Source organism: Talpa europaea (assembly GCF_964194135.1).
Source record: "Talpa europaea genome assembly, chromosome: 10".
Lineage (NCBI taxonomy): Eukaryota > Metazoa > Chordata > Mammalia > Eulipotyphla > Talpidae > Talpa > Talpa europaea.
In genome coordinates, this window is record NC_140077.1 from 91,836,077 (window position 1) to 91,850,771 (window position 14,695).

General features: G+C 36.5%; 1 protein-coding gene across 1 annotated transcript in view; it reads left to right on the top strand.

Moving 5' to 3' along the window:
* The window catches only part of USH2A (usherin), a gene marked incomplete at both ends in the record, with an annotated part of 619,110 nt that overhangs the window by 289,848 nt on the left and 314,567 nt on the right, over window positions 1-14,695 (top strand). Inside the window, 1 exon segment of the mRNA XM_084245562.1 lies at window positions 980-1,141. Coding sequence (XP_084101688.1) covers window positions 980-1,141 — 162 coding nt within the window.

The window sequence follows — 14,695 nt, forward strand, 5'->3', positions numbered from 1 at the left end:
TTCTAAGGAATTTTCACTCTTCCAAGTCACCATTTCCTCCTCATTATTTGAGGAATCCTCAACTTCTAGGTTTTCCTGAAAGCTGTTGCCAACTTACTGAACAATAGATGTGTTTAGAGTCAATTTTTTAAAACTTTTAGTTTCTATGATTCTAATTCAGTGACCACTACAGAAAATGAACAGCCTTAAGATAGCTTGAACATAATGTGATTTTCATATATAACTAATTTAATTGATTACACATTTTCTGGCAATTTCTATGGTTGCAGATATGTTTGCTATTTTATTCTTTAAAAATAATATTTTATGTTCACCTGAGTCTAGTAATTTTTTAAACAGATAAAATTGATGTGTAATATTATGTATGCTTAAGGTGTACCCAATGTTGATTTGTTGCATTTATATATATTTGTATATACTGTCATGTCATAGGGGGTTATATATGTACATATATGTGTATATATACACATGTGTGCATATTTATGTGTGTATATTATTTTAAATAATATATATGTGTATATATGTACATATATGTATATATACATGAATACATAGATATATGCATATGTGTATATATGTGTGTGTATGTACATAAATAATGAACCACCCTCACCTGCATTGCCCATCTTCGATAAGATGCTCCTCGAGGACAGGGATTCTCTATTTTATTTCCTTTTCAAGATACATCCCCAAATAGAGATTATGGATTAATAATACTTTTGATGAAGTAACACAAGCATCAGTCAACTGAACCAGGTATAAGTACTTCCCATCCATCATTCATGCAAATTCTCATAAATTCAGGACAGTTATTTAGTACTGTTCCGAAAGCAATTACTGACAAGCTGCCCACGAATCAAGAACACTTCCATGCATGGGATTTCAGGTTGATTCCATGATTTATGGGTTTGGGTTTGAAAAGTTTGAATTAGAAAAGTAAACTAAAATTAGACTCTATAAATCTTGTTCTTTTCTACAGCTCCACAAGAGCTTCTGCCACCAGTAGCCAAATCCCTGCCCAATTTGTTGTTACTCACCTGGAATCCACCCAATAAAGCAAATGGTATTATAACTTGGTACTCTTTATATATGGATGGGAGGCTTATCTATTCAGGCAGTGGAATGAACCACACAGTCACAGGTAAGTGCTCTATATGTATCAGCAAAGAGTTGTAATCTGTATTAGATTATATATATGTGTATGTGTGTGTATATCAGATAACTATAGGATTATCAGAAAATGTGTTTTTGGTTAAGTTGGCTTCCTTATTGTCTCCTGTTAAATCCCAACAATTATTTTGAAGCCAAAGTTGAAAACAAAGGGAAAGAGCTCATGTTGCCCCCTCTGTCCCATCCCCCACAGCTGTCCTACCATGTGGTTCCTACTGTAGACCTCCCCAATTCTTTCCCAAACCCTTCAGCTAATACACCTTGCTCAGATGCAGTGGGGTGTTTGGAACTTTGTCAACACAAAGAGCCTGGCTTGTGACTCCTCTCCCTCCAACTGGTCACAGGGCTGAAGCTGGCCACATGGGATCCCCAGCAGAGCTCACAGTACTTGGTTCACTTCCTGGTAATTTCTAACAAATTCCATGGTCATATGGGATAACCATGAAAATGCTTATGAATGTGGAATAATAATGAGTGTGGTCTGAATTTTAGACTATTTGAGAAGAAAATGTCTATATGTCCAGGTCCTATTAGAAAGCATAATGTCCCTTAGATAAGATAAATTAATGCAAGCCTTATGGAAATAGAGGTCTGCCTTATTTATGAGGTCTGGTGTCTGAATCACGTTTGCATTTGTATAGCGGTTATAGTGGTTATGCTATTGTATGTTATATACTAGATTTGACTATCAGGTAAGACATTAATCAAATATTGATTGATGAGAAAACTGAGGCCTGGAAATATTAAATTCTTCTGAAAGGTCACCAAGTCAGAGTCAGAGGCTGGATTAATTATTTATGCATTCACTCCTTCCCATTAATGCCAGGTACTGAGGGTGTAACAGGGACTCAGCCCGGCCGCCCTTCCTCTCCTGGCTTTGTGAATTTATGGGACACAGAGAAACAGGGGTGTGGGGCCTGGGCTCAGGAGACAGGATTCAACCCATTGCATTCTCCTCATTCTGTGTCCTAGCTAGTCTGGGAAATTTCCAAGGATGAGAATGACTACTTTTACATTTTACTAATCACAGTTGAGCAGGATTCTATAAAATTTATTCTATGAAGTAGATGTTATTATGATCCCCATTGTACAAAAAGGGAAACTGAGGCATAGAAAGGTTAAGTAGCCTCCTCCAGACCAACCAGCCTGTGAGTGGTAGATGTCCCAACTCCAGCATTCTGGCTATGATGTTAAGAATGCAGTTTTTAAAACAAATAATTAAATTCCCTGAGATTTAGCTTCTGAATCTGTAAGTTGGAAGTGCCTACAGTGTTCAAGATTTTAAAGAGAAATAGAGCTCTCTATAAACACCTAGCATGTTCACAGCACTTAATAAAGAGAATAATAATCATTCTTTTATGTAGAAGGCAGGATTGAGACTGTATTTTTAAAAAATTAATTCATCTCAAAAATAAGGCATTATTTTTACAAATTAGACACCACAGACATTCTTTGTGAAAGAAAAATGAAAACACATCATGGTATGAACTTTACACTAGTAAAGTTTATTATAATGATAATAAGTTTATTATAATGATAATAAAAATACAAAAATCACTTTGGGAAACCCAGAGTGTACCATATGCTTCATGAGAAATCACATTGTTTAGATCCAGTGTGATCATTTCCTGGGAGAAGCCATCCTGAGTCCTCACATGTGTGAGGTATGCCTTGTATGCTCGTGGATGCTTTTTTTTAGAGATTTATTTATTTATGAATATAAGAACTGGGGTATAAGCTGGAGTGCATGGGGTGATAGGATTCACCAGAGAGAGTGGGGAGCAGAACAGGCAGATCTACTGAAATACACTGCTGAGGGGAGCAGCGGATGAGTCAGGAGAGGTCTGCTGTGCCATGTGGGTTGCTCCCTGGCTGGCCAGGATTGAACTCCTGCTGTAGTGGCTGGCAATAGCTTGATAGCACTGTCTTTAACCCCTGTGCCATCAGGGAGGCCCTGCTTATGAAGACTTTGGCCCCGTTTTCTGTCTGACTTGTCTTGAATCAGGATGACTGTTTGCTTCTTGGTTTTCTCTGCTAAACTGGACAGAACAGTATCTGCCTCGTTCATTACTGTATCTCCAGGACATGGGACAGGCCGGGCGTATGAGTAATAAACGGAGGAAAGAAGCAGACATCTCCTGGGAGCAAGGAAAGGAGAGAGCAGAGGGGACCGGTGGATGGCAGGAGCAGGCTGGGAATGAAAAGCACAAGAGAGAGGGAAAAGGGAGCCATCAGAAAGAAAGTCAGTCAGGTTCCTTCTGTGTACACAGCGATGCTGAGTGGTCCACAGGGTGGGGGTGTGGCAGATGGCAGTTCTCAGGCTGTGGGGCTGGAACAGTTCCAAGATGTGCAGAAGGCCAGATGAGGTGACAAGGTGCAGAGCTAGAAAAAGTGCAATGTGGAGAGGAGAGGAGGCACAGTTCACGTGATCGCTAACACCACAGACAGAGGATGCCAGTTCTCTGTCTGATCATGTGACTGTCATATCAACAGTGAACGTGACTGATGTTACCACAGTGGATTAATATTCTTAGTACTGATACTAATTAAAAGTACTGTGAATACTAACAGCACTGTTAGCACTCATTAGTGCAGTAGGTACCCCCAATACAATGCACAGAAAGTGAGATGTTTTTACAGTGCCCACAATCGCTCTGTAGCTTCTGTCGTGATGTTGTCCATGGTTTTCATCCTCTGGGTAGATTTTTAAAGAATTATATTGCCAGTAGCATTTTTATTTGTTTTTTTTTTCTATACCCTATTTAGCTTCTCATCAGTCATCCATTTCCTGTTTCTCTCATTCCCCTAATGTTGGGACTGTGTTGTTGGCCACTAAAAGGAGAAGAACTAAGATGAGAACATATGATGAGTGCAGTTGTCCTTGACTGTTCTAACATCACAGCGAGTAAAGCTGAGGCCTAAAGGGCAAGGAATTCTGGGCAGTCCTGGGAGGAACTGATTCATATCTTGTCTGCCTGGTTCCACGGGCCATGCTTTCATCTCCACACATTCTGCTTATTGGACACATTTTCTCACAGCAGCTCTGAAAGGGAGATAGGAGCCTGAATACAAACCCCAGAGCAGCTGTATTCACCTGCTACAGCTGCTGTGGTCTGGGTGGCTCCACCACAGACAGTTAGAAGTCCAGGATCAAGGTGTTGGCAGGTTTGGCCTCTCCTGACGCTTCTCTCCTTGGCTTGTGGAAAACTGCCTTCTCGCTGTGTCCTCATGTGGTCTGTGTTCTCTATACCCCCACCCTGAGGTCCTGCCTTCTTCTTGTGGGGACTCTGTCCTGTTGATTTAGGTACCTCATTTAACCTCATTGCCTCTTTATTTAAAAACCCTCTCTCCACATACAGTCACCCTGGGGTGAAGGCTTCAACATGTCAATTCTGGGGAATGCAATTCCATCCATATTCAGGGGCCTAAAGTACATGTATTTTCTGCTATAGCACCGACTGAAGGCCCACTTTTCCAGAAAGTCTCTGGTTATGTCAAAGTTGAATATGATGGTCTTTAGCATCTCTTTCATGTTCCTGTGATAGCAACAAAATTCAGGTGATTTCTGTCTTCAAAGTTCACCTGTCCGCTGGCAATCACAGGGAAGATGGGCAGGAAAGGGTATCTGTTGTGTGAATTCAGCTGGGCAGAAGCTGAGAGAGGAGGTGCTGGAGCCATGTAGGGGGTGTGAACCACTGCAGGCACTGAGTCCGGCCCTGTGCACCTGTGGTGCTCTTCTTGGTCCTCACGTTTGACTTTGTGGCAGGATTACTGGCCGCCACTTCATGTTGAGCAGTTTGTGGGTATAGTTCCTAGTGAAGCTGCTGCTCTTGGAGAGAGTTTGGGTCTCCAAGGTGCTGCAATGTCAATTCATAGCAAGTCTGAGAAACAGAAAATGCAGACTACTAGATGGGAGAAGAGGTGAATACCTTTTAATCTTAATAGTAATATGTGACTATTGAAAGTAATTTAAAACATGCAGTTTGCTAATCCCTGTAATTCCACCATACAGATGGAAACACTTGATATTTGATGTAATTCCTTCTAAGATTTATTCATTTTAACCAAATAGAAATCTAATGTATAATTTAAATCCTTGTTTGCTCTCTTATTCTGACTATATTCCAACTCATTAAGCATATTTCTAAAAACATTTTGAAACATTTTTAATAATAGCATCATATCCCACCTTATGAACACACAATAATGTGTATTAATGCATTTTAGCCCTGGAGTGATTCAGAAGTTTCTCATTGATCTCTGTTTTGACTATGTTCTGATGCCTATTTTGTACATGACTCTTAGCTATATTCTAGAAAGGGAACAGTGAACTCAAAGCCATTGAACTTATTTGGAATATTTGATATACATTTTCACATCGTTCTGCAGGAAAGTTCAGTAGCAGGTAATGTTATATTCTTAAACCTTTGGCAATTTTACCAGTGAAAAATAATGCTTTGGTTTCTTTGCATGTAGTTTAATTACTACTTCCATTGTCTATGTTTGTATGATCATCAGCCATTAATATTTTACTTTTGTTTAACTGACCACAGTCTTCAGGAGGAAAAATTTAATAGGGGTGAGAATAATTTTGAAACTTCCTCCAGAGCTGTTACCTATCCTGTATTTCGTGCTGGCAATCATCTGCACCATTTAAAATTCTTTTCCTTTCTATACTATCAAAGACTTCCTAAATAACTTGGCTTTATCCTCTCGTAAATATTCAAAGTGTCAATACTTTTTCCTCACTCCTACGCCATTTATTTGTAGCTTCCTTTTAAGTTTCTACCTAGAACCGACATTCTCACGTAATGTAACAAATGCGTCTCACTGACAAGGTAGATTCAGGTAAAAGTAAATGTATTTTAATTCAGAAGCCACTTAGCATCTAGGTGGTTTGAGGTTTTCCTTCTTTCTCTTAAATATGAAGCATTAAAAGTCAAAGACATCGCTGCACCTTGAGTTAGTACAAAATATATTTAAAAATGCATACAGTTCAAATTTTTTGCCTTGCATAGGCCATAAGCTAGTAATATGGTGGGTCAGTCCTGACACTGAAAAATGAATCCAGTTAGAAAACCTCCCGAAGGCTGTTGATGTTTGCTATAATAAATAGCACACACTTTAAGTCAAACTTTTTCATTCTGTATTCAAAGGTAATGGATTTTTCGTAACCATAGTAACCTTGGTGTATTTCTGGATAAATACATGAGGTATATACATTCTAGTTTTATTTTTGAATATAAACTACCACATTATGTATTACTAATAATATGAAAAATAGGATGTAGGTTAGTATAATGACAGCTTAAACTAGTATGCATTTTTCTTCCGCAAAAAATAAATATTTATCAAAAGTATAGGTTCAATTAATTTTTCCCCCAGTTTTGTGGTATTCTGGTGGTGCCATTTATCTTTTTTTGCAAGATCTCCATTAATCTCTTATTTCTGTCCCAAAACAGATTTTTAAGAATTTTGAGGTAAAAACAATTGTGCTTTAAAGCTTATGATTAAAAACGTTATTGAAAGATTGAAGGACCGCTATCGATATTACCAGCAGAGCTGTTGTAGGCCACTTAAGAGGTTTTAGCAGGGTATGTTCATAAATAGGATGAAAAAAGGATCCATTTTGTGAGACTGCTTAACACACCAGGATTGTTTCAAAGTTCAGGCTCATAGCATCCTGATTGATGATGACTCTCCAGACGGTAGCCAACCACATCATTCTCATTTTAAATGAGCACCCTACCAGAAACCGGCAATCTTCAAGAAGTTTGTGAGATATTTCAGAAAAGACTAAAAAGTTCTCAGAAACAAGAAAAGCAAGAGGGTAGTCATTGTGAGGAAGAGTCTCCCTCACCACAAGGAAGTTTGTGTGCCTGGTGTTACATGATAAGGAAAGAGCTGTGGTCCTACTTTAACCCAACATAACCGAGATTGCTTGCAACTCCCAGAAATCCAGAGACACACCAGGGGGTGGGCGGGGAGAAGGGAGTAGGAGCAAAACAAGGGGGGTAGGGTGGGAATTTTACAGGGATGATAACCAAGATGAAAATGCATACATTGTACAAAAATGAAAAATGATGTAAAAATATATAAAATTAAAATTTAACAAAAGTGAATATCTGACACCAAACTACAGGCTATAGGACAATTTGAAGAGTATTAGCTAATAAATCTATAATATTTTTATGAGTATATAAGAGTGCTTGGGGTTTCTAACACTATAAAGAATAATATATTTCTATTTGTGAGAGAGGTGAAGGGAAGAGGGGAGAAAGGAGAGACAAAGAGAGAGAGAGAGAGAGAGAGAGAGAGAGAACAAATAAACAGACTTCTGGTAAAGTGAGAAAGACAGTAAGTATATCTTAAACCAACTAAAAGTGCTAAAACTTTTTTTTTTTGGTCTTATTTGCCAAGGTCAAAAAGAAACATGTATAAACAGCAAAATAGAAATGTGCATCCTGAACCTTCTGAACACTTAAGTGTTACGATGAGAAATTTATCGTAGAAGAAACTCTATTGCTTATGGCACAATAAAAAGCATTTAAAGGTTAGGTACTTCTAACCAGGCATCATAAGGAATCTTACCAACACTTTTCAAATTTTAGCTCAATTATATTGATTCACACTGATGGTTTGCAAAGTAGTAGTTCCTTTTAACCTTGATATTTTCTTTAATTTTGCATTTCTGAAGCCCATATCTCCACACATATAAATCACTCCATTTATAAAGTAATAATATGGGAGAGAATACTGCTTACAAACTGGTATTCTAATCCGTTAGACTGAGTGCTAGTAAGACACAGCATGAGAGGGTTTTCAGCCGAGGCAATTATTTCATTTATGCGTCACTGTGCCTTTCTCTTAACAAACCAAATTAAACCTTGTGGTCTTTTTATGTCAGACATGTAGCATTAAATTACAGGAAGTCTAAATATCCTTGCAAGTATAAGGAAAATACCTAAACTGGGAGATAGAAAAGCTAGAGCTTTCAGAGACCAAGTTAGCAAGTTACTAATTCTGACCAAATTTTCCACTTAAGTTTCAACATAGAACCAACATGTTCCCATTATGTAGCAAATGGATCTTCTCTCATCCACTAATACACTTCCACAGTTCACACCTTGTGAAGAAATTAACTTTTTAGATTTATATTTTAGGATCTTTATCCAAATATGACCTGTGATATGTTAACTTAATTGATGGATATTGTTCTCTTAAATGTTAGCAAAGGACTCTATACTAGAAGGGATTTCAGAAGGATAATGAGACTGACGTCCAGTTAGAACTGTAGTGTAGTTTTTTTTTTAAATAATAAATTTTATTTTTATATTCCCCCATACAATTGCAAACGCCCCATTCTGACCCCAATCCTTCCCCTCCCGCCCCCCACCCCCCAAAAAGTGTCTCTGGTTCATAGTTTTTTGTTGATTTTGATTTTCACTTTCTTATAGTTATTCTTTTTCCTGGTCCCTTATTTAAGTTTTCTAGATTCCTGCTATGAGTGAGACCATCCGGTATTTTTCTTTTTCTTTCTGGCTTATTTCGCTGAGCATGATCCCTTCCAGCGCCATCCATGTTGCTGCAAATTGCATGTGTTTATCTTTTTTGAATGCTGAGTAATATTCCATGGTATATATATAGAACTGTAGTGTAGTTAAATGCTGAAAATGGTGATGGCATTTATTCTTCCATTAAGAACTTTACAAGTGGAGGCTGCCTGCTTTTTGACCATGTTGATGGCTGCTCTTGCTTTCAATTTATTTTTTAAAATTCTTAATTATCACTTCATTTCCTATATGAAGAGTCCTTAAGTAGCAAACCTGATGAATCTTCCAAATTGAGCACTTCATAAAACTGGCACAAATTGAGTCAGAATATTGTCAGCATCCTGTCAGCACCCCATTTTTGCCCTCTTGTTTCTAGACTTACAGGACTGCTTTCCTGGGTAGTCACATGGATTCATTTTGCTGTTTTTGTACTTTATATGAATAGAATCAAAAAGTACATTTTCTTTTTGTCACTGGCTTATTTGAGGGGATATAGGTTGGAGCATAAATCAGTAGAACAATCTTTGTATTCCCATACCTGTGACCTGAATCTGCTGCAATGACAGTGCCAGTTGTTAAAATCCTACAAGGTAGATGCTAAGACAGTGTCAGTTGTTACAATCCTATCTTCCAGAAAGCCATTGGGATATTTATAAAATGAAATGTCTACCTCTTTCTTCAAGTCCCAATCTGGGAAATATAGAAAGGCTTCATCTATGAAATTAGCACTTTGTGCATGAAATCACTGGCCTGTGTACTCTGGTAACAAACTTCTAGATGCTAAAAAATGAAATATTGTGTAGCTGTCCAGCTTATGATGCTATAGAAGAATATTGAATTAAGTGGGAAGACATTAAAAAGAACCATTTTAACAGAAGGCATGTAGCACACATATGTGTTTTAGTTAAATTTATGTGTGTACACATGTGGATGTGTGGATGTGTGAATTTTATGTGTAGGGTAAGTAGCCAAGGGTTAACTGTGGTTATCTCTCAGTAATGTGATTCTCAGTAATGTGATTGGGATAAAGGATGGATATTTAAGGAATTGAGTGGCTTTTCCCTATGAATATTAATCTTTTAGCTCTCCTTACTCTTTACCTTGGTATTTAGTCAGTCTCATTGCCTCACTTTCTTCTACCCCATATCAAGAATGATTTTCTTCTAACCTCTAGTACTATCTACCTCCATCAAAAGATTAAACCTTTTTGATGATCTTCCTCAATGTCCACATTTTCCTCTGAGTCATAGATTTCATATTATTTCCATTTTTTTTACTTGACTATCCTATCTTTTTTTACTTGAATATCTTATTTTGCAATATTAACTTATCTAAAATGACATGTCTTGATATAAGCAATGTAAGTTCATTGCATGCAGTTATCATGTCATTGTTTGTTTTCATTATCTCTGTAGTGTGTATCATAGAAAAAGAGACTTAATGGCATCTTATAAACTCTTATTGAACTAAATTGAAATGAAATGAATTAAATTGAAGAAACAATGAGAATGAGGAAATTAATATTTTAAAGTAAATGACAACAAATCCCGTTGCATAATTCAGAACTAATTAATATGCTAAATGTGGTACACAGTTTTAATGAGGTGGGCTGTTCCAGTAGCTTCTTAGAATATTTCATTTAATTATTGAAAATGTAGCAAAAATTGTTTTTGGTGAAACTACTTGTATTTGTTTATTGGGACTGCCACAACAGCTTATAACAAACTGGGTGGATTACACAAAGAAGTGTATTGTCTCACAGTCCCAGGGGCTAGAAATCTCAATCCATGTGTGGGCAGGGTTGGTTTGTTCTAAGGGAGGTGAGGAAGAATCTCCCCTAGCTCCTGGGAGTTTTCTGGCATTCCTTGACACGAAATGCATCATCTGATCACTGACTTCATCTTCACATGGCATTCTCCTTGTGTGCTGCCTGAGTCCAAATTTCTCCTTCATATAAGGACACAGGTCCCTTTAGATGAGGGCCCCACCCTAATGACTTTGTCTTAACTAATTACAATAGCAACAGCCCTGTGTTCAAATAAGGTGAGGTTCTGAGGTGTTAGAGCTAGCCTTTCAACGTATTTTCCAGTTAAAAATGGGAGATTTTTATGGACCAGTTTGGGAAATATTTGTTGAGCATCCTCTATATGCAAGGAATTCCATGACATTTCATATAGGATTAAGATAGCTTCCTTGTCCTTTGTATCATTCCCAGTTTCATTGAGTATGTAGAAATATGTGCAACTAAATCTTCCAAAACCAAATTCATTAATATTTTAATTTAAGAGTCCTGATAAGCAATTTTATAATAATATTGCTGTCTGGATTAAAATTTTTCAAAAATACTTACCTTAAAGTCTAGTAGATCAGGTTAACTTGTATAAGAAAGTTAAGTTGTATAAAAGTTGAGTTGTATAAAAAATAAGAAAAAGAAATAAATACAACTAAATATAATGCTGTCTAGTTCTGTAAAAGGTGTGAGAACAAGAAAGAGGTAATCAATCTGGAAGAGAAAGTGTCACAGAGGAAGTAGATTTTTGTGGACTCTAGAGTTGTTTCAGAAGTGAGGAAAGGCAAGACTGAAGACTACACAAAATGGTAAATGTGTATTCCATGATATCAAATAGCACACATTGTTTAATTAAATAATTAAAACAGCACCCATGAATTAAATATAACTAAGCAAGTGCTCAAGAAGAGGGAGAGTCAGGGCAGAAAGTAAATTGACAACAGTGGTAACTGGCATGTTGAGAGCTTTATTCTGAGGGAAGTAATAATATAGCATTAGCTAATCAGTGTTATAGAAAATAAATCATCGAAGTATGACATTGCTCCAAAATAGTCATGGCTGAACCCATATAGCTGGCATCTCCATTGATTAAGTGAAATGAAAAGTAGGTTAGAATTTTAAATGCAAGAAGCTAATTGACTTAATACAGATGGTGAAAGGGTGAGCGAAAAGGAGAAAAGCATTATGTTTATTTGTTAACACTCTATTGTATTATATTTCTGTGCATTAGTCCATGTAAAATAAAATCTACTTATTTTAAATCCTTTTAAATGGTGTTTAAATATTTCCTGATGACACAGTCTGCTAAAGTATTTACCCTTGGTGCAGATTTCCATTAACCTTGTTGCAGATACTAAGCCTAACACTGTATATTTTTAGGGGTCTTGATTTTGAAGTAAAGCCCAGTTATAAAACCACATCTGGATAAGCTTTAGAGTCTTTGTCTTTCTATCCGCTTTAGGAAAATACCACAATACCACCATATGAAAATACCACTATCAACAGACCTTACATTCCCAGATTATTAGGATGCCCTTTCTCTGAAAATAAAGGCAGAGAGGGATTAAGACCTCTAAACCTGTAAATGACATAGAGAAGTACCCAGCAGTACACAGGATTGGTGCTAGAGGGGAATTTAGTTGTATTGAAGATACAGGGAGAATGAAAAAGACAGAGATTAAATTCAAAGTACTCTTGATCTTACAACAGTGAATATTTTTCCTTGTTTTTTTAAGAGAATCTACATGAATCCTTCAGCTTCCTTAAGGATAATTTCTCCTCGATATTTTTATAAATAACTTCCAAGTTTTATCTCCGCATCCTAGATAGAAAGAATTTAAGGCCAGGAAAGCTTAGGTTATTTCTCCTCTCAATCTCTCTCCCTCTCCCTCCCTTCCCCTCTCCTTTAGAATCCTCTCCCCCGCCCTCCCTCTGTTTTAGATTACTTCTTTCAGTAAAGGAATGACTCAATGATGAATCGCAAAAGAAAACAAAAATTACACCGAGGTACTTGATAGCTATCTTAAACTGGAAATGCCTTTTATATTATATTTGATTGAAACCATGGCAGAAATTTGAATATTTCAAAAGAAGTGCTTATTCTTTATTATTGGTTTTATAAAGTAAATATATTCACTAGTTCTGAGTCAGTTGCAAGTGATGGACATTAGGCTATTTCATCTTTCTTTCTGGAAAAGACTCTATTTTCTACTGTAACACGTGAACTTTCTCCAGGAGGTATGGAATACGGTCAGCAGCTACTCTGAATTTATACCCAAATGCCTGGGAAAGCCTAGATTAAAAAAAATACTATAGGATGATGATCCATCTTAGATTTATATGTCCAACTTTGTGGTCAAAGAGGCAAAATCTTGTTACTAAATGAAATGAAAAAAAAAAAAAATACATCCCCTGACAAAATCCTTATGAGTTAGAGCACAGACCCAAATTTTTAACTCTTATAACCCTAAAATTTGGCTTACTCATTAAATTTACAAAATATGAGTTTACTGCCAATAAAGCCCCAATAATCTAGATTATTTCTATTTTTTTCTTATTTAAAACAAAATTGCTATTCCAACATATTTTTATATAACATGCTGTATGTGTATATGTGCAATTCCTTAAATTTAATTTCCTGAATGTTTTTGTGCATTACTTAAAATGACTTTCTCTTCCTAGTTTTAAAAATTTTAACATTCCTTAAGGATGCTTATCATTTGCATGGAACCTTTACTACAGTTCTTTTTTTCCCGGTTTTTGTCTTTTGTATTTTGTGACTCTATTTCCTTTGTTTTTTAAGTGAAGTCATTTTTACTTGAGCTTGTAGTCAAATCTAGAAATACTTCACAGTTTATTTCTTAGATATAAAAACTTAGATTTCCCTCTCCACCATGAATAGGTAAATATTTTCTGATATTTTTCTTGATAATTTATTGTTCCAAATAGTCTCACATGTACTATCTCCTTTGGAGTCTTTAAATTACTCAGTGATGCATGAAGTCAAACACTTATTTCCATCAAGTAGATTGAGGAAATAGAGATCTTGAAAACTTCTTTAACATTTCTGGAATCATGTAGGTAGGACTGGAACGTTAGTTCTCCTCATTTTCTGATTGCCTAGTCACAAATCTTCCAGGTTTATTTAAAGAAAAAGAATGCTGAGAAATTCCATTATATTATTAATATCCCATGATGTCAAAATATTAATACAACATTCATATCTTCATCACATTATCAATGTATTCTTAAAGACAACATGTCAATTAAAATGTCTCTTATTTAAATGTTAGCTTTAGTTTTTAAAAATTAAAGCAAGCCTACTGCTTTTTAATGGGAGCTGTCTAATATTGTGCTATTGCAAATTGAGGAGATAAATGTAGAAAATCTAGAACTATAGGGTGTAGTTTGGGGAGGACATTTCTTCCAAGTCAGCTGGAATTTTTGTAACAATACGGCTGCATGACTCATCTCATCTTTGACTCAAGTAATTATGGACATGAAAGAATAATATATTTTTTAATCCACTCAAAAACAGAATTTCCTAGAACCACCATGACAAAATACCATACTGGACAACTTAGATAGCAGGAATTTATTTTCTCACAGTTCTGGAGGCTCACAGTCCACGATCAAGCTGTGGGCAGGTTTGGTTCCTCCAGAGACCCGTCTCCTGGGCTGGCAGGTGACACCTTCCTCCTGTGTCCTGACAGGTCTTTCCCCTGCTGTTGTGCGTGTCAACTTTTTTTTTAAGGACACCAATCCCAGTGGATTAGGGTCCACATTAAAGTTGCATTTAACTTAATTATCTGTTTAAGGACACCCTTTTCAAATACAGTTATTTTCTGAGATACTGGTGGCCAAAAATCAGGGGTGAGTTTTGGAGAAATACAGTTCAGTCCCTATCAGTAGGGGTATCTTGCAATGAATGTACACGCTGGGTAGTTCAACAAATACACAAGCACCTATACATCTATTTTAAACTGTATCGGCCTACTCATCTAGTTATTCATTTATTTGTTCATTTATTCATGGGTTCATTCCTTAGGTGGGCTATAAACAAAAACATATTAGAACAACATGTTTTAAGAATGCTATTTTGTGGTTCTTTTATTCATTTGCCTGCCCAGTCATGCATTTTTATTGAGCATTCTGAGGAAAGGACAGTCTAAGTGCTGTCATG